The 17,295-nt window shown below is 56.2% G+C and overlaps 4 protein-coding genes across 4 annotated transcripts; 2 read left to right on the top strand and 2 right to left on the bottom strand.

Moving 5' to 3' along the window:
• Nucleotides 1-360: 360 nt before the first annotated feature.
• KVR01_011268 (myosin 2) lies at nucleotides 361-6,843 on the bottom strand. Its single transcript, XM_044789850.1, has 6 exons — nucleotides 6,143-6,843; nucleotides 5,942-6,074; nucleotides 1,840-5,867; nucleotides 1,711-1,784; nucleotides 1,442-1,656; nucleotides 361-1,380 (listed from the first exon to the last, which is right to left on the bottom strand). The coding sequence occupies exons 1-6, from the start codon at nucleotides 6,275-6,277 to the stop codon at nucleotides 1,223-1,225; spliced, it is 4,743 nt and encodes a 1,580-aa protein (XP_044639643.1). The 5' UTR covers nucleotides 6,278-6,843; the 3' UTR covers nucleotides 361-1,222.
• Nucleotides 6,844-8,568: 1,725 nt separating this feature from the next.
• KVR01_011424 (uncharacterized protein) lies at nucleotides 8,569-11,161 on the bottom strand. Its single transcript, XM_044781506.1, has 2 exons — nucleotides 10,208-11,161; nucleotides 8,569-10,079 (listed from the first exon to the last, which is right to left on the bottom strand). The coding sequence occupies exons 1-2, from the start codon at nucleotides 10,501-10,503 to the stop codon at nucleotides 8,969-8,971; spliced, it is 1,407 nt and encodes a 468-aa protein (XP_044639799.1). The 5' UTR covers nucleotides 10,504-11,161; the 3' UTR covers nucleotides 8,569-8,968.
• A 2,053-nt stretch (nucleotides 11,162-13,214) lies between these two features.
• On the top strand, nucleotides 13,215-14,844 carry KVR01_011299 (histone chaperone NAP1; the record flags this gene model as incomplete). The annotated part of the gene is made up of 5 exons (XM_044791034.1): nucleotides 13,215-13,261; nucleotides 13,454-13,533; nucleotides 13,615-14,337; nucleotides 14,415-14,734; nucleotides 14,794-14,844. The coding sequence occupies 5 exons, from the start codon at nucleotides 13,215-13,217 to the stop codon at nucleotides 14,842-14,844; spliced, it is 1,221 nt and encodes a 406-aa protein (XP_044639674.1).
• A 1,196-nt stretch (nucleotides 14,845-16,040) lies between these two features.
• Nucleotides 16,041-16,896, top strand: KVR01_011430 (nucleoside-triphosphatase; the record flags this gene model as incomplete). The annotated part of the gene is made up of 3 exons (XM_044788556.1): nucleotides 16,041-16,226; nucleotides 16,370-16,515; nucleotides 16,701-16,896. 3 exons carry the CDS (start codon nucleotides 16,041-16,043, stop codon nucleotides 16,894-16,896), a joined length of 528 nt encoding a protein of 175 aa, XP_044639805.1.
• Between the last annotated feature and the right edge of the window lie 399 nt (nucleotides 16,897-17,295).

Consider the following 17,295-nt stretch of genomic DNA (forward strand, 5'->3'; position numbering starts at 1 on the left):
GGCAGATAGACCAAGACCATCCATTGTCGCTAACTTTTGGCCATCTAATTCCTTGCAATGTAAGCAAGACCACGTTTCTGCCGCCGTAGTAAAGCAATTCTTCGATAAACGAAAACCCTGGGGCAGGTCAGTAGAGGTGGTCATGTAAATGCAGTGTCACAGAGACCATCCAAATGCGGTTGGTTCTGAATAGTCTGTTGATAATCGGCCCCAGCGGTAATATTGCCCCTCAAGACCTCCGCGTCTTACTCTCGTCAGGATGTCCGCTATGCCAACGGCATCTATGCCAGACCAACCTTCTAGGGTCCTATGGGACAGTCAATCCTATGGGACAAGCTCGCAAAGAATAAGCCTCTCATAGGTTGACCTCTTGAGTAAACAGCCCCCCCAGGGGCAATCTTCCCAAGGGATAATCTCTGATAGGATATACCTTTCTATAAGGCAGCCTTCTAAGGAGAAACCTCCTTAGAGGTAGCTTAAGGTGGGATGGTGCCAGGATGACGATTTACCATGCAGTACCTCAAATAAAACTTGCCCCGGTGATATGCATTAGAACGCCAAAAGTCCTCGCTGCTTGATATATATGATCGTCTGCCCCCCATCATGGCCACTTTCTTTTCCTCCCTCTGCACTGCCTGCGCTGCCAGCCTTCTCTCCCATACATCAATCAGCCACGCACCACCCCTCCTCAGCACTGCCAGCCAGCCCGCCGGCCCCGTTCTCCCAGGATCCCCTAAGACAAGAAAACAAACCCCCATGCAAGTGATTCCAGATGTAGTGAGTGGATCAAGGAAGGGATGATGAAATTGTTCATAGTTGCACCAGCACCACCAGCCAGCCAAGCCCCCACCACCAAAGACGCGCACGCGCCAAACCTTTTTGCACATACACATACATACACATCTAAGCAATCATACATGACGTACAACCATGGCCTCATTTCATTTCTCTCCCATCCATCCCATCCCATCCATACACCCATCCCTTTCCCTGTCGTCCCAGCAAGGTGGTAGAGGAAGGCAGCATGCTGTGCTCAGTCATCACCACCGCCCTCTTGCTGGCCCTGCTGCTGCCGCCCGTTTGCGCGGTCGCGCAAGAGGCTCCCCTCGGGCTTCCTGCTGCCAGCACCTGCCTTCTTAAACGGGGACAGCAGGTACGACCTCGGCGACTGCTGCGGGAAACACTCGGACGACAACCGGAGTCCCGGGCGCGGCGGCGCACTCTATGCGCTGGCCTCGATGGCCTCTGGTGTCTCGTCCATCTCCTCGATGTCGCCGTTCTCGTACCCGCCCTGGGAGCCATACTCCATCTTCTCCTGCTGGGCGATCGCCTGCGCAGAGACAATCTCAGCTAGGCGCTTGAGCCTGGGGGTTTGCAGCCCTATATCCTTGATGTTAGATGCGGGTTTCGAGAGCGGCCAACGATGTGAGGGTTTGCTTACAGGAAGGCGTGTAGGTCTCGAGAGCAGTGATCACTCTCGGCTCAGCGATTTCATAAGGCCCGCTGTCGTCCATGTCGACGGCCTGCAGGAGGAGGACGTCGCTCTTCTCAGTGACTCGTGACGCCACGGCCTTCATGATCTCGCCGTTGATGGGCTGCTCGTAGTCGGCGACGAGGTACTGGTTCAGGAGCTTCTGGATTTGGTTGGGAGAGAGCCTACACCCGGTTAGCATCACGTCACGTCTCGGATCTTGCTTCAAAACTACTTACATCCAGCAGATATCCTGGATAATCTCGATGTCGTTGAGAGTGGCCTTCTTGAGCTGCAGGAGCTTGGTTGCTTGCTGTACTGGTCGTTAGCAGGTGTATGCAGAAGCTGGAGTCTGCAATATGACTTACCATCAAGTGCTCGAGTTGGAGGGTGCCCTCGGGCATATCGTGGCTCTTGCACCACTCCTCGATACGAGTGATGTTGTAGTTGATCTGCAGGCCTCGCTTCCAGGAGAGGAAGTTGCGGCGCATCAGCAGATCATTAAAGGCAGTCACGCCGACCAGGCGGAGCAGCTCCGTGATCGTCTGGGTGATGATGGAGTCCTCGAGGTAGTACGCCTTCATGGCGCGGAACACACTGTTCAGGAGACTGAGCAGGTTGTCCATGCTGTACGCGGGCTGCGAGTTCGTCTGTAACAGCTTGCCGAGGAACCTGTTATTCTCGTTCGTGACGAAGCCGGGCAGCGACTGGGACTCGATGATGGCGGGAATGATCATCTTGTTGAGCTTCTTCTTCAGGACCTTCATCCAGGTGTGGTAGATGTTGAACTCCAAGCTCTCCAGGTCGTGCTTAACGATCTCCAGGAGTCGATCGTACTCGTAGTTGTCGGTCTTCTGTGCCTCGTACCAGTCCTCAGCGAGGAAGACAAAGGAGAGCATCTCGTGGACGTTGGAGAGCCAGAAGGCACCTGGGTTGATGGCCTCTTCGCCGTCGTGCTGCATGACCTCCTGCTGGATGGACTGCATGACGTTGGCAAGGAAGCGCTCGGACTCCTTGACGAATCCGTTGTTCCACATCTCGGAAGTAACGAGGTTGATGAGGTACGACGGGAAGAGGACTTCCTTGTCGGAAGGAGGTGGGTTGGTGTTGGGCGAGGGGATCTTCAGGTTGCGGATAAGACCCATGGTGACCTCCTCGTTGAGACCCTCCTCGTCGGCAAGGAGAGCCTCGAGCTCCATCTCGATGCTGTCAACGCCAGGAATAAGAGTAGATCCTGACATGACGGCTTGGCGGCCAGTGACAGCCATCGAGACCGGGCGAGGGTTGTATGCTGCACTGAAGCGGTCGGCAACCCCGGGGTCTCCAGCGCTCCGCCTCTTAGTTGGCTTCTTGGAGGAAACCAGGTTAATGAGGCCACTCATAGCAGGCGTCACGCCGTTGCCGTTGACCTCGGCTCCAACAGGCACCTCACGTCGGGCAAGCTCCAGTGCGTCTTGAAGCTCGGCCAGCTGTTGACGCAGCGAGTTCTTCTCGTTGTCGTGGCGAGTGGCTTCTTGCTTGGAGACCTCGAGTTCTGTGTTGGTTGCCCGCAGGGATTCTCGCAACTGCTTCTCCTCATCCTGCATGCGCTTGAGGTTGGCGGCAGATTCTTCAAAACGAGCCTGCAGCTCCTTCATCTCCTCCTCCATGACCTGCAGACGTGCTCCAGCGATACCTGCCTGGTTGGCCTCAGCCTGGAGGTCCTTCGTCCTAGCCTCGAGTGCGTTGTGCCTTGTCTGCCAGGACTTGATCTGGCTCTGGTAGTTCTCAACCTGTGCCTTGAGCTCCTTGTTCTGCGACTTCATCGTGCCAAGAGACTGGGTGAGCTCAACCACCTTGTTCTCAAGCTTGTAGGAAATCTGCTTGAGATCGCGGGCTTCCTCACGGAGACCCTTATACTCCTTCCGCGCCTTCCTACCACGCCACAAGCTCTGGATGAGGATGACCCTCTTGCGGTACAGCCTCCAGGCCCGCACCGACCGCCTTGACCGCCATACCCTCTGGATGAGCAAGACAGCATTGCCGATGCGTGTCTCCATGATCTCCTTCCTGCGCAGGTAACCCTTGATGGCAGCCTGAGCAAGAACAAGGTCGGCCTTGATGCGAAGGAACTTCTTCCTCTCCTTCTGTCCACGCCAGACCCTTTGAATGGTAGTGGCAGCCTTAACCGTCCGCAACTCCTGGGCCTTCTGCCTTGCCATGTAGGCCCTGGCAATGGCCTGGGTCTGGATGACGGATTCCCTGGCGTCAAGATACCTGCGGCGGTAGTACTTGGCCCTCAGGTTCTTCTGGATCATGATGGCACACGCGTTGAGTCTGTTGGTACGCAGATTCTCGAGGAAGGCAAGCATGCCTGCCCGGAAGAAGATCTTGGTCAGACCAAGCTGGTACTTGTCCTGACCTCCGCCAGTACTTTCTCCCAAGGCCTTCACCAGGATGGCGTTGGCCATCTGCCGGATCTCCGCCGTCCATTGGGTCGACGGCGTCAGCATGTAGTAACGGAGAGCAAACTCTTCGTATGTCCATCTCGTAGGGTATCCAGCGCAACTAATGCGGACTGTCTCGAGGACACCACAAGCTCGGAGCTGGCTCAACACCATGGGTCCCTCAAACTTCCAAGCCTCCTTAGCCTCGTTCGGCTTGATACAACGGATATAGTGCACATCCGTGTTGTTGATGGTGCTCATGAGCTCGATCAACGAAGATCGGAAGATACCGCCGAGGGTGGGCTTGCGGTTAACAGCCACACCGATCTTCCGGCCGGCTGCCGGCTTGACTGAGCTCGTGGTTGCTGATGCCACGTCCTTCTCGCGAACAGACGCGGCAGCGTCGAGCACTGAGACCAGGAACGCGTTCTTACTTGACCTCAGGACGGCCATATGCTCATCTGGGACGGTGTCACGGTTCTTCTCTATGAAACCTTCCGACTCGTATGTCACGTCGACGGCATAATGGCACACCGTGAAAGCAGACTTGCCGAACCGAGGCTTCTTGTAGAACTGGTTCTTGTCGGCGGCGTAGTTATGGTGCAACTTGGTAACGAACTGGTCGTCCGAGCCCATCGGAAGTCTTGACTCTTCGTCAAGCAGGGACAGGATACCCAGCTTGCCCTCGATCAGATCGATACAGGGCTGGTTGTCTGAGAAATCAATGAATGTCCAGTCGATCTTCTCCCTGAGATACTCTTCCTGCTCAAGCTTGAACACGTGCTGGTTGAACTCCTGCTGCAACTTCTCGTTGGCGTAGTTGATACAGAACTGCTCGAAAGAGTTCTTTGCGAAGTGTTCGAAACCGTAGATATCCAGAACACCAATGAAGGACTGGACCTGGCTCAGGACCTCATCTGTGGCCAGACTGCGGTTGGTGACCTCGACCAGCCAGTCGAAGAGGCTTGAGTAAATATACTTGGCAACAGAGTCTCGGACGACGATGGCCTGGGCCTGGCTCAAGTTGGACGTGATCTTCTCGCCTCTAGTGACAAGTTGCTTCTTCACGATCCACTTGGCGAACTCGGCAGCATCGATTCCAAGGAGGGCACAAGCCTTCTCCAGAGAGGGCTCCTCAGGCGGGAGCACACTGTCGTTCCGCGAGGCACCGATCTTAACGTTGCCCATGTGCAGAAGACCGGAGAGCATCTTCAAGATCTCGGTCTGCGTGGATTCGTCGACGCCGACTGTCGACAGAGAGTTCATGGTCGCCTTGAACTCAGCCTTGTCGTCCACTCCGTCGATGGTCGGGGTGTTTCCCTGATTAAGGTACTCGAACTGCTCGACCGGGAGCAGGTTCCACTCCTGTCGCTGTTGCTCGGAAACACCCGCGAGCATCTGGTAGAAAATGTGGTAGTTGCGCTCCTTCATGGGCTGGAACACCAATCTTGACCGCTCCAGCAGATATGTGCGGATCTTTGCGCCGATGATGTCCGTGTTGCTGTTGAACATGATCTCGATGTATTTTCCGAACCGGGACGAGTTGTCATTTCGAGTCGTCTTGGCGTTACCAAAGGATTCCATGATAGGGTTGGTAGCAAGAATTTGCTCCTCGGTCTCGCTCAGCGCGTCGGAGCCTTTCTTGGCCTTTGCCCCGGGGCTGTCTGGCGATTCTCTGGTTGCGAAATATCTCATGATGTACTTAGCACTCACGGTCTTTCCGGCACCGGACTCGCCAGATACCACAATGGTCTGGTTCTTTTTATCTCGCAACATGTCTATAAATGCTTCCTCGGCGATGGCAAAAAGATGGGGTGCCTGAGTTGCTCTTTGTTTGCCCGCGTATACCTGAACCATGCCTGGGACGTAGAGGGAGTCGACACGGGCGAAGGGGTTTGTAGCTATTAGCACGATACCGGAGTATGTGTAGATTTCTTTTTGGAGGTAGCGGAGCTTGATTGCTTGTAAGACTGGGGCACGAGTGTCGTGTTAGAAGAAGATAGATAACAAGCTGAAGCTCGGGGCACAGGGGCTTCGTGCATACCTGCTGGTTCGTTAAGATGAGAAAGGTTCGTCAGGTCATCACTGGCCTCGAGCACCGTCGGGTTCATCAGCGGAGGCAGGGCATCGTCGCTGCCCTTCTCGAGGGTGGCGAGGGGAATCTTGAGCTCTTTCTCCTGCAGCTCGGTGTGTCAGTGACTGCGTGTTGGGGAGGGGCCTCAGGCAGTCTCGGGGAGCTGCTTACCTCGCCATTTTCCAGCTTAAAGGTCAGGATGACTTTATCGCCATCTACTTGCTTCTTTGTCACCTCGGAAGCAACCCAGCCCTCTGCGGCATCGGGCTGCCACGCCCGGGTGCCAACATCGTAATTCGAGGACATATTACAGGATCTGCGTCGGGGGTTCTATGGAGAAGAGGCTGGCCGCATTGAGCGTGTATCAAAAGGGAGGTCGGCGGCGTAGGGGAGGCAGTTCGTAACAGACACTACCGGGAGCAAGGTTGGCGAGTCCTTGTCGAAAGAGACATTCGTGGAGGATGCCAAAGAAGCAGGTGGGGACCGGAGGGTATCAGTCAGAAACGGACAAGCCAGTTGTTCAAGGCTGCGGGAGGGACATTGACCAGGAGAGGACGGGCACTGATAGGAGGATGGGTGCCAGCGTCGAGGACGATGCCGGTGATGTGAGGTGCCGGTGCGAGAAGCTGAAAGAAGGGCCAAGTTCCAGATGCAGGTTCAAAGATCCGGACGCGATGCTCGGTGGTTGGAGGGCTGTCGTCCAAAGAAAGGGTCGTGGCTGTGGTCCGTTTCGTGCTGAGCTAAAACAAATTTGGTGCTTTGCTGTACTCTACTGTCGGTCCATCATGCGGTCTGGCAGACCTGGTCGCAACGGTGAAAAGGGGCCACAGCGCAGACGGGGTTGGCGCTGGCGCATAGGGAGAGAGAGGCGTGTCAGAGGTTAGCAAGTCGCGGTGTGAAGGTTGCGCTTTGTGGGGCTCGCCCAGTCAACGTGCTCCCGACTGGGCCAATGCAAGCTCCTGCATGCAGCTACCGCTGTAGGTACATAGGTCTTGCCGACATACTGTACTGGGCTTCTTGTACTCCGTATGGTACAGACGTGCAGCAGGGTGGGTACGCCATGGTCATATGCTGTACCACCAGCTGGGGGAGGTACCTTACTCGAGCCCCTAGGGATGCATACGCGGTACTGTGGTACCCTGGGTACCTCTCTGGCAGTGTCCTGTTGGGACACCGAAACAACAGCCCAGCCCTGCTTCAGCTCCAGAGCTGTCAAGTCAAGCCCACGACGCCGGAACGGGCTCCATTGGACAGACTCGTCGCGGGTGGGAGAGCTGCACAGGCCTTCCGACTCCTGTGTCCAACGCGTGCAGCCACACCGTGAGTCCCTACACATATCTGAGATGGGTAGTACGTACACACATACACAGTAATCTACAGTATGTACATGGTATTGGCCTGCCGGGGCAAAGACAAGAGCGCCCCGCGCTAGAGAACGGCCCCTAAGATCCAGCCAAGCGAAGAGCCACCCCAACAGCTTCCCTAACCCAGAGCCCATGCTTTCTTTCCCCAATCAGCACTGAGCCAATGCAACATTTCTTGTAGTAGCATGATCAGACGGCGCAGTACTCGTCTCCGTCGCGTCCATGCGTGGTTCAAATCCATGCCGTCCAGCAAGCTACCTACCAGCAATCTGCTCGCTCGCCCTGTCCCAAGGTGAAGAGCAATCTCCGCTTACCCCAGGCGTGGACGAGGGGGGGCCTTCCCGCTGGAATGCACGAGAAGGGCCAGCTGGGTGCTGGGCCAGCGAGCCCCTGAGGATCTGCAGCGCGAGAACAGCTTGCATGCCCTTAGTACCTGGGTTAACACTCAGGGTTACACGTACCGCGGCAAATAAAATAGGTACGGGAAGTAAATAAAAATATGATAGCGTGGCACTGGATGCAACACGCCGCATCAGCTTATTAAAGTACTACTTACACCTTGCTATGACTATACTCTACACCCTCGCAACAAACAGGCAGACAAACGTAAAAGCTCAAAAGAGGTGGGAAGTGAGAAGTGAGAGCCTCTGTGCCAACACGTGTATTATAACCCGCACCACACACTCTGAGCGCATACCTGCATGAATATCATCTCCGATGGCGGGACCGATAGGACAGGCCGCGGGGCAGGGAGCTGGGAGGGCAAGCTCCACCACGCGCGACAGATGCCCCTCCCCCCATGGCTTGGCTTGGCTTCGCGTGTGTGTGTGTGTCTTTTTGAAGACGGCCATGTACACACTACTGAGAGATGCACGGCAGACAATATGCGGAACTATCAATCCATCACTGGACTGACCTTGGAACGAAACTTGATGATCGCCAGTCGGCCCCGCGATGCAACCGAGATGGGTGCGACGGGTCCCAGCGCCGACATTGCTACCCCGACGTCCGGGCGGCTGATCCTCCCATCTCGCTGCGGGTTGTCTCTGTGTGTCGGGGCTAATCTGGCCAAAGCATATCCCTCCCGCACGGTCGATGTGTTCGGATGTCCGGAGGCTTGGATTCATCAGGCGTGTCACGCAAGCTGGCAAGGTTGCCTTCGACCATGTATCTGGTGCGTCTCCGCGTTGGAGTTGTATGGCACGCCGGTCGTGCCAAGCAGGAACTACTAAGTGCCTACCACACATTGAGCAGGAATTATTATGCCATCAGAAGTCTCTGGGACAGCAAACAACAGTTATAGTGTCGTCAGCTAATATTGTGTGGGAACCCTGGTAAGAGCCTGTCGTGGGCACACGTCAAAGCTCCCATGCTCAGAGCAGTCGGGAGCCCCGGGATGATTTATAAGTTGGGACCATTTTTTTTATTCCTTGGAAGCTCCTAGGCCACACATCAGTACGATGCCAGGGTGCTGTTGAACGCCCAGATGATCTATAGCCCTTCTCGCCTGTCATCTAATTGAACCCAGTAAACGCCACACTCAATGTTGAACTTTTGTTTTTTTGCCACCTAATGAAAACCAGAAAACCACGATCACACAATCACCCGACAACAGGAAGAACCACGCACGCCCCTAGAACAGGATGCGCGTCATGATCCTCGAGCTGAGCGAGTTCAGCTCGTCCGAGATGTTCCTCAGGTCGCTGATCTGGACGCCGCTAATGTCCGCAATCATGTAGGCGATGTCGCCCTTGCTGTCGCTGGTGGCCTTGTCGATGTTGTGGGGCATCAGGATGTCGTAGCACTGCTTGAGGGCGCCGGGGACGTTCCTGTGGATGAAGCTGACGCGGGCGTGGTCGCTCTCGTCGAGGGTCAGCGAGCGCACCGTCACCTCGGGCAGGTTGACGGAGCCGACGGTCAGGCCCTGGTTGATGTACTTGACCAGGGCGTCGGCGACCTCGATGCCGATGGCGCGCTGGGCCTCCTCGGTGCTGCCGCCGATGTGCGGGGTGAGGATGAGGTTCTTGAGGCTGCGCAGGTCCTCGCCCCACGCGTTGAGCTCGCTGGTGAAGTAGTCGCCGTTGGCGGCGGGCTCGTTGGGGTAGACGTCGAGGGCGGCGCCGGCGATCTTGCCGGCGCGCATGGCGTTGATGAGGGCCGGGATGTCGACGACGGTGCCGCGCGACGCGTTGAGGAGGTACGCGCCGTCCTTCATCTTGGCCAGCTGGGCGGTGGAGATCATGTTCTTGGTCTCCGGGGTGGCGGGGACGTGCAGGGTGACAAAGTCGGCCTCCTCGAGCAGGGCGTCGAGGGTGGGCGTCTGGCGGGCGGTGCCCAGGCCCATGATGGTGACGATGTCGTAGTAGATGACGTTCATGCCCATGGACTCGGCCAGCACCGACAGCTGGGCGCCGATGTGGCCGTAGCCGATGATGCCCAGCGTCTTGCCGCGGATCTCCCAGCACTTGGAGCTGACCTTGTTCCAGGTGCCGTGGTGCAGCTCGTTGGAGCGGTCGCCCAGCTGGCGGGCCAGCACGATGATCTCGCCGATGATGAGCTCGGCGACACTGCGCGAGTTGGCAAAGGGCGAGTTGAAGACGGCGATGCCATGCTTGGCCGCGTAGTCGAGGTCCACCTGGTTGGTGCCAATGCAGAAGCAACCAATGACGAGAAGGTTCTTTGCCTCTTTCAGGACCTTCTCGGTCAGCTTTGTCTTTGAACGAATGCCAATGACATGGACATCGCTGTGGTGATGTTAGTTTCTGTGTATGTGAATGTGCATGTGTATGTTGCATCAGACCAGGGCTGGGCTGGGTCGGCATGGACCCCGTATTGGGCATGCGATGCGGCCCAGTCCCTCGGGAGGACTTACCGGATCTTCTCGATGAGTTGCTCCTCAGGGAGGGAAGTCTTGAGAGCCTCGACCTGGTAGCCCTGGTTGCGGAGGATGTCCTGGCCACTCTGGTTGACATTTTCCAGGAGCAGGATCTTGATGTCTGTTGTCTCAAAGGGCTTCAGGTCCCTTGCGCCGGGCTGGTGTGAGTTTAATGCGCCAAAGCTCTGTGGGAAGCTGGAGGGGCTGTGGAAGGTGGCAGAGGGGGAAACGCTGAGCTCAGGGTGCGAGGGTGCCGACCCGCGGACGGCAATGTTTTGAGCCTGAGGAGCCATGGTTGTGCGAGTGCGAGTGTGAGTGTGGTTGGTTTGCTTTTTTGTAGGGTGTGAGTTTTCGGGAAGCGAATGGTATGACAGGCTTGCAAGGCTTTGGTGGGGTGAAACGTCGACGGCGGGCGGCGTAGTACTGTAGTAGACCTCGGGAGTGACTATTTGCAGTAGTAGCAAAGGATTTCTCGGACCACAAGGCCAAGGGGAAAGATGCTAAGATATTGGCAGCGAAACACAGAGATTCACCTGACGCTATTTGTTTAAACAGACACTTGCGAGAGCCGGAGTGCAACTAGGAGGACCAAAGGCGGTTAAATACCGATTCCTTTGACAGACCACCTCGCTCTAACGACAGCATGATGACTGTTCCATTCAGGAGAGAGGACTCGGAAATGGTGGGGCCTGACTCATTGGTGGCTTCTGTACTGTGGTAGTTGCCCCCACGCATGCCGTGCTCGCTGTGCTGTGACATGAAAAATTCTCGACGACTTCGGAAGGTCTCTTTGCTATCCACGCGCCTCTCCATAACCCCATGGAGAAGGACGGTTGCTCAGGATGCTGCCCTTGAACACCCATGGCAGGTGGCAGCAAGCAGCAGATGTCCAGATGTCACCCAAGACAAGATATCGCCTTGCAGCATACGCCCACACGCATGCAGCCGCACATCAGATAACAAGCAGCATACTTCCAAGCTTGTTAGTAGATACCTACCTAGATAGTGTGGGGTACAAACAGGCTGAGACGACAGGACACTTGCAGTGGGACAAGCCTTCCACGCCTCGTGCGGTATCGCGGAGGGCGTGCTACGTCAATCGCCGAAGCACCTTCCACGAGCAAACGATGCGTGTGCAGGCGTGCTTGCGGAGTATTTCATCATTGGGACTAGCCACCCCGAATTCCAAATCCCATGGGGCGTCATCTGCTGCCTCTGTGAGGTGCTCCGAGCCCTACATATAAGTACTGTGCTTGAGCTCCTGGTGGGCCGCCCAAGTACGTAGTACGTACATTAATTACCATGTCAGTTGTGAAAATCGAAAGCCGGCGACCCTGAATTGTGTACTGGCCCCATGTAAGTCCAAGTCCAAGTCCAAGTCCAAGTCCAAGTCAAGTCCAAGACAAGTCCGGGTCCACGTCCAGTCCAAGGCCGAATCATCAAAGCCCGGACCGGATGGAAGTTGTCTCGAAGCCAGGACAGAGGCCCGTACAACCTCGGCTTGCGCACAGCCGTTCGTCCCTGCATCGCATGCATGCATGCAAGTCGACTTTATGAAAGGGCAGAGCTGTGCTTTCCCTTGAGCCGACATCGAGAGACGGTACTCCGTATGTCGACCATGACGGACGGGCCTACGCATGAGTGCACAAAGTCCAAGTCCCTGGAAGAGCTTTTTTACACGCGGCCAGGATGGGCCAGGACCAAGCGTCGGCCGCCGTGTCGCTTACCCCGGCGCAACACCCGCCGAGAACAAGTTGGTAGAACCTGTGTGCAGAACCTGTGGGCAGAACCTGCGGGCAGCCGCCACTCACGATTGTGGGTGGCACTCACCAGTGTTCTGACTTCTGAGTAAGTGAGGCCCCGGTCGCATCCAGTTTTGCCAGTTTGGAAACGGTCACCAACACGGTCACAGTCATGGTGTGAGAGTGTGTCGCTGCATGAAAACGTGGAGTGCTGTCTGAGGAGGGTCATCCACCGGCCTGCCCACCCGCCCTTGCATGACTGGACTCTGTTCCGACTCTGCCAGCAGTCTGCCAGCAGCATGCAATAGTTGTTGGCCTGCGATGGTTGTGGTGCTGGTAGCCAGCCGTTCCGGGGCTACGGATACGGAGCATAAAGTCGGCATGATGTGAGACGCCCGATAGTACGACGGTCCCAGGATGCAGCACTTAGTTGATCCACTGGGCTATACTTTCCGACATCTTGGGCCGGGTTACAGTTACAGCAAACAAAAGTTACCTGTGCAGACGGACTGACGGAGTGCACACGACGGCAGGGAGCGAGGGCCGAGGACTGGGGTGCTCGGAAAAGAGAAAGAGACAGATGCGTGCACAACAGACACAAACGGTGGGCTATCTGATGACTGATCAAATATGGTGGAGGATGGTGAAAGATGGTGAACTTGCTGTTAGTGGCGTCAATCACCCACTGATCATGAACGGCGGCGATAGGACGGGCGCCAGGGGCTAGACTTTTTTCAAAAACTCGTCAGAGTTAGTTGGTTAGTCGAACGGGCGGGCGAGCGGGAAGGACAAACAAACGAAAAGGAAGCGAGCGAGCAGCATCTTGTAGTGCGTGTGGTCGTGAAGGCAAGGCGAGAGAGCAAGTCAAGGCAAGGCAAGGCACGGCAGGCCTGCTTGCTGGGCTACTACTGGCTGGGCTGCTGGGCTGCACGCACGCACGCACTCGGCCACTCCAGTCACTCTCACTCCCTCGCCGTCTCGCTCGCCAACAAAAACGTGTTCAACGAGCCATTCGCCGCCCAACGATTAGAGCCGCCCAGAACCAAAGAGTGGGGTGGAGCGCCTTCCCTCTGTCTCCAAAAATTTGCAATCGACCATCCCATCCCTCGGGCCCTCCACCTCCTTCCCTCAATCCCTTCCCTCGCGCTACGATCGATCACCGCTTTTCTCCTTCCCCCCTCCATATTTTCCCTCTGCCATCACCACTTTGTCTCCCAGAGATACCCATCCCTTCGTTTCCCAGATCGCAACCACATCAAAAAATGGCTGAGCCCATCAAGAACAAGCGGCCTGAGCCCGCCGTCGCCCCGTAAGTTGCTGCAGCATTCCCAAAGCCCCCAGTTCCCCGTCCTAGGCGCCCAGTCCCACTTGCCACAGGCCCTTTGCCTGCTCTCTCCCCGCGTCCCCCGTCAACACGGCGGACAACCGCTGCAACGAAAAAAAAAAAAATAATCACCACCTCTGAGGACGCCGCTGACAGAATTATCTCTCGGTTTTGCAGTACACCACAGAACACCCCCGCCAACAATGCTCCCATCACATCGCACGCCCAGCAACCCGGCGTTGATAGTATCAAGGAGGGTTAGTACCCCGCGCTCCGCCCCCATGAAACCCTGCTGGCCGTCATGAACCCAAAAAGTGCTGATATCAACCTCCAAACAGAGGACCTGGACCGTGCGGCCGCTGCCTCTATCTTCGCGCAGAACCCAAAGCTCGTCCAGCTGATCGAGGGACGTCTCGGTGGTCTCGTCGGCCGGTCATCCGGTTACATCGAGTCCTTACCCACCCCGGTCAAGAAGCGCGTCGCCGGCCTCAAGGGCATCCAGAAGGAGCACTCCAAGCTCGAGGCTGAGTTCCAAGAGGAGGTCCTCCAGCTCGAGAAGAAGTACTTTGCCAAGTTCACCCCGCTGTACGAGAAGCGTGCTGCCGTCGTCAACGGCACCACCGAGCCCACCCAGCAGGAGATCGAGGCCGGCGAGGAGGACGATGAGGAGGATGACGACGAGGAGACCGGCGCTGCTGACAAGACCGAGAAGCCCGCCGAGTCGAGTGACGCCGTCAAGGGTATCCCAGAGTTCTGGCTGTCCGCCATGAAGAACCAGATCTCCCTCGCCGAGATGATCACCGACCGTGATGAGGGTGCCCTGAAGCACCTGACCGACATCCGCATGGAGTACCTGGACAAGCCTGGTTTCCGCCTGATCTTCGAGTTTGACGAGAACGAGTTCTTCACAAACAAGACCATCACCAAGACCTACTTCTACCAGAATGAGTCCGGCTATGGCGGTGACTTTATCTACGACCACGCCGAGGGCGACAAGATCAACTGGAAGGAGGGTAAGGACCTCACTGTCAGGGTCGAGCAGAAGAAGCAGCGCAACAAGAGTAAGTCATTTCTCCTGGGTTCCTCGCCACCGCGTGCTGGACATGAGTACAGGCAGCAGCTGACCGGTTCATCCCAGACACAAAACAAACTCGTATCGTCAAGAAGACCGTCCCAACCGAGTCCTTCTTCAACTTCTTCTCCCCACCCAACGCGCCCAGCGAGGAGGACGACGACGCCGCCTCCGACATCGAGGAGCGTCTCGAGCTCGACTACCAGCTTGGTGAGGACATCAAGGAGAAGCTGATTCCCCGCGCCATCGACTGGTTCACCGGCGAGGCTCTGGCCTTCGAGGAGATGGACGAGGAAGACTTCGACGAGGACGACTTCGAGGATGACGATGATGAGGATGACCTCAGCGAGGACCGTGACGAGGACGAGGAGTCCGACGAGGATGATGTAAGCCCCCTTCAGAACATGCCTATGCCTGTAGACCACTCTCTAACGTGACTCAACAGGATGATGGATCAAAGCCCAAACAGGAGGCTGCGGAGTGCAAGCAGAGCTAAGCGTCTCGATGCTTGTCGCCTAGAATCTGCTTCGCATTCTTGGATCGAATCACCTCATCGTTAGGCTCAGTCGATGGGAAATTGTCTTGTTGGCGCATTATCGCTACAGCAGTTTGACTTGATCTCAGATCCTCGACGACATATGCAGTTTCCTTGTTGATCACTACGGTTTTGCCTATCAGTTACGCCTCTAGACCATAATTCGCAAAGGGGGGTGGGCTTGGTGAATTCTGCCTGTTGATGCGCCAAAAGTGCAGGGAGGTGGATGGGCTGTGAAGAATACAGAGGAGGACACTGATGTGAAAAATATCTTACACTCCGATCGCTTTGAGGTAGAGGAGGATGCCAGGCTTTTATTTTGGCTGTTTCGAGGTCCCAATACGATCATCACCAGCATACACCGGCCGCATTGTGGGTAGACAAGTGTCCCCCGGGCGGCGCTATTCGGGGCAAGGCGTTGACAGAGTACGTTGCCAGTTAGTCGACCGCTCATCCCGGAAACAAGTCATTATTCGGAACACAGCCTCTCCTGTGCAAGTGTCTATAAAATGATGTCAGGGGCCCGTCTCGGCAGGTCTGAAGTCTGGGCATTACGAGTCCCAAACCGCCGGCCTCGTGTTATCCAGCATGATCGGTCCGACATGTGAAGTGTGCAATAGCCCCAACCTTGTACTGTAAAAGCGCGAAGCTTGGAAACAGAGTGGAGCATCTTTGGCACCGGGTCAACGAGCTATCTCTTGCCCGAGTCGCTGCCCCATCGACGATTCGTTGAGGAACTGAGAACGGAGTAAGCACCAAGCAAACGGAGGGCAAAACGCTCCATACCCTTACCCTTGACGCCTTTAGACTACCTGCCTACCCTCCCCCCTTACGCCCCAAAGCATGGGGTGGCCAAATTCCTGTCCGAAAATTTCCACAGTGAGACATTGAGGATATAAGAAATAATTTGCAACAAACCGAACTCGCTGCAGATCCACAAGTAAATAGCCTATTCACAGCACAACACGGGAAACTCTCTCAATTTCTCAGCATTTTCTGTTTTTTTACATGAGAGAACCTCACTTCACAAGACTGCATCCCCACATTTTCATCTCACTTTTCAATTCCATCTGAGCCCATAGGTGTTAAAACTCACACGCCCGGGCCAGCCTAGCTGAGTCTCCTCCCACCACCCAAAACCCCGAGCGGAAGCAAGCATGGCAAGGACGCTCCCCAACATCATCGTCACGGGCACGCCCGGCACGGGCAAGACGACACACTGCGAGGTGCTGGCCGAGAAGACTGGGCTGCGGCACCTCAGCGTGAACCAGGTGGTCAAGGAGAGGGAGTGCCACGAGGGCTGGGACGACGAGTACCAGAGCTGGATCGTCGACGAGGACAAGGTGGGTCTGGCGAGAGGGCAGCAACCCCCCCCCCCTAACCCCCCAAGAGCCAGCGCTGTGCTGGGTTGAGAGACCATCCCGTCTTTTTCATCATTCAGGGGGGGAAATCAATCTGGCTGACTACTGGGTTGTTTGATATATAGCTCTTGGACTCGATCGAGGAGGAGTGCAAGGCCGGCGGGTGCATCATCGACTGGCACGCGTGCGACCTGTTCCCGCGGAGCTGGATCGACCTGGTCGTCGTGCTGAGGGTGGACTCGGCGGTGCATTATGACCGGCTGAAGGCGAGGTGAGTCCCGCTTCTGCTTCTGGGGGAGGAAATGAAAACCCCACGGGTGGTGCAGACACGCGTGAGGGAGGCCGCCCCCCCCCCCCCCAATCCCGTGAGGCTCAGCGGAAGGAAGGAAGAGGGGGGTCTGGGTGACGTGTCGCGGACTGTGAAGCGTCCAGGCTGACATGGCATGGCCGTCTTAGGAACTACCCCGAGGCCAAGATGCAGGAGAATATCGACTCGGAGATCATGGAGGTGCTGTCGCAGGAGGCGCGGGAGTCGTACGACGAGGAGATTGTCGTGGAGCTGCAGAGCAACACGGCCGAGGAGATGGAGACCAACATCGAGCGCATCGAGGGCTGGCTGAGGCAGTGGAAGGAGGACAATGCGGGCCGGTGAGGGGGTGTTGCTGCGCCGTCTTGAGCTTGACCTGACTGACTATTCTCGTGGGCGGCGGCGAGAGGTTTACAAATGCAATGAATGATACCCATGATCAAACAAAGATCCATCCCGACTTAAAGAAACTGTGGTTGGATTTGGTTTTCCTCGGATGTCCTTCTCGCAGCCATTTTATTTCACGTGCTCGGTGACACACTCTACACTCAGGATGCCAAAAACCCAATTCTAAAAACTTGATATGCATGAAGAAACGAGCCAATGATCCAATTGATGTTTTCTCTCATTCAGGGCCGAGCTGGGTGTCCTGGTGATGAGTGGTATTATGCGATTAAGCGTGAAAACATGTCCCACCGTTTAGGCCCTGACCCCAGTCCCGGCAGCAGCTTTGACTCAGTCGGC

The sequence above is a fragment of the Diaporthe batatas genome (assembly GCF_019321695.1).
Source record: "Diaporthe batatas strain CRI 302-4 chromosome Unknown Contig00015, whole genome shotgun sequence".
In the NCBI taxonomy this organism is placed as follows: Eukaryota; Fungi; Ascomycota; class Sordariomycetes; order Diaporthales; family Diaporthaceae; genus Diaporthe; species Diaporthe batatas.

Coding starts and splice junctions, on each gene's coding strand:
- KVR01_011268 (XM_044789850.1), bottom strand. CDS start 6,277: ATGTCCTCGAATTACGATGTTGGCACCCGGGCGTGGCAGCCCGATGCC. Junction 6,075..6,142: donor TTAAGCTGGAAAATGGCGAG/GTAAGCAGCTCC, acceptor ACCGAGCTGCAG/GAGAAAGAGCTCAAGATTCC. Junction 1,785..1,839: donor TCCAACTCGAGCACTTGATG/GTAAGTCATATT, acceptor CGACCAGTACAG/CAAGCAACCAAGCTCCTGCA.
- KVR01_011424 (XM_044781506.1), bottom strand. CDS start 10,503: ATGGCTCCTCAGGCTCAAAACATTGCCGTCCGCGGGTCGGCACCCTCG. Junction 10,080..10,207: donor CAACTCATCGAGAAGATCCG/GTAAGTCCTCCC, acceptor ACATCACCACAG/CGATGTCCATGTCATTGGCA.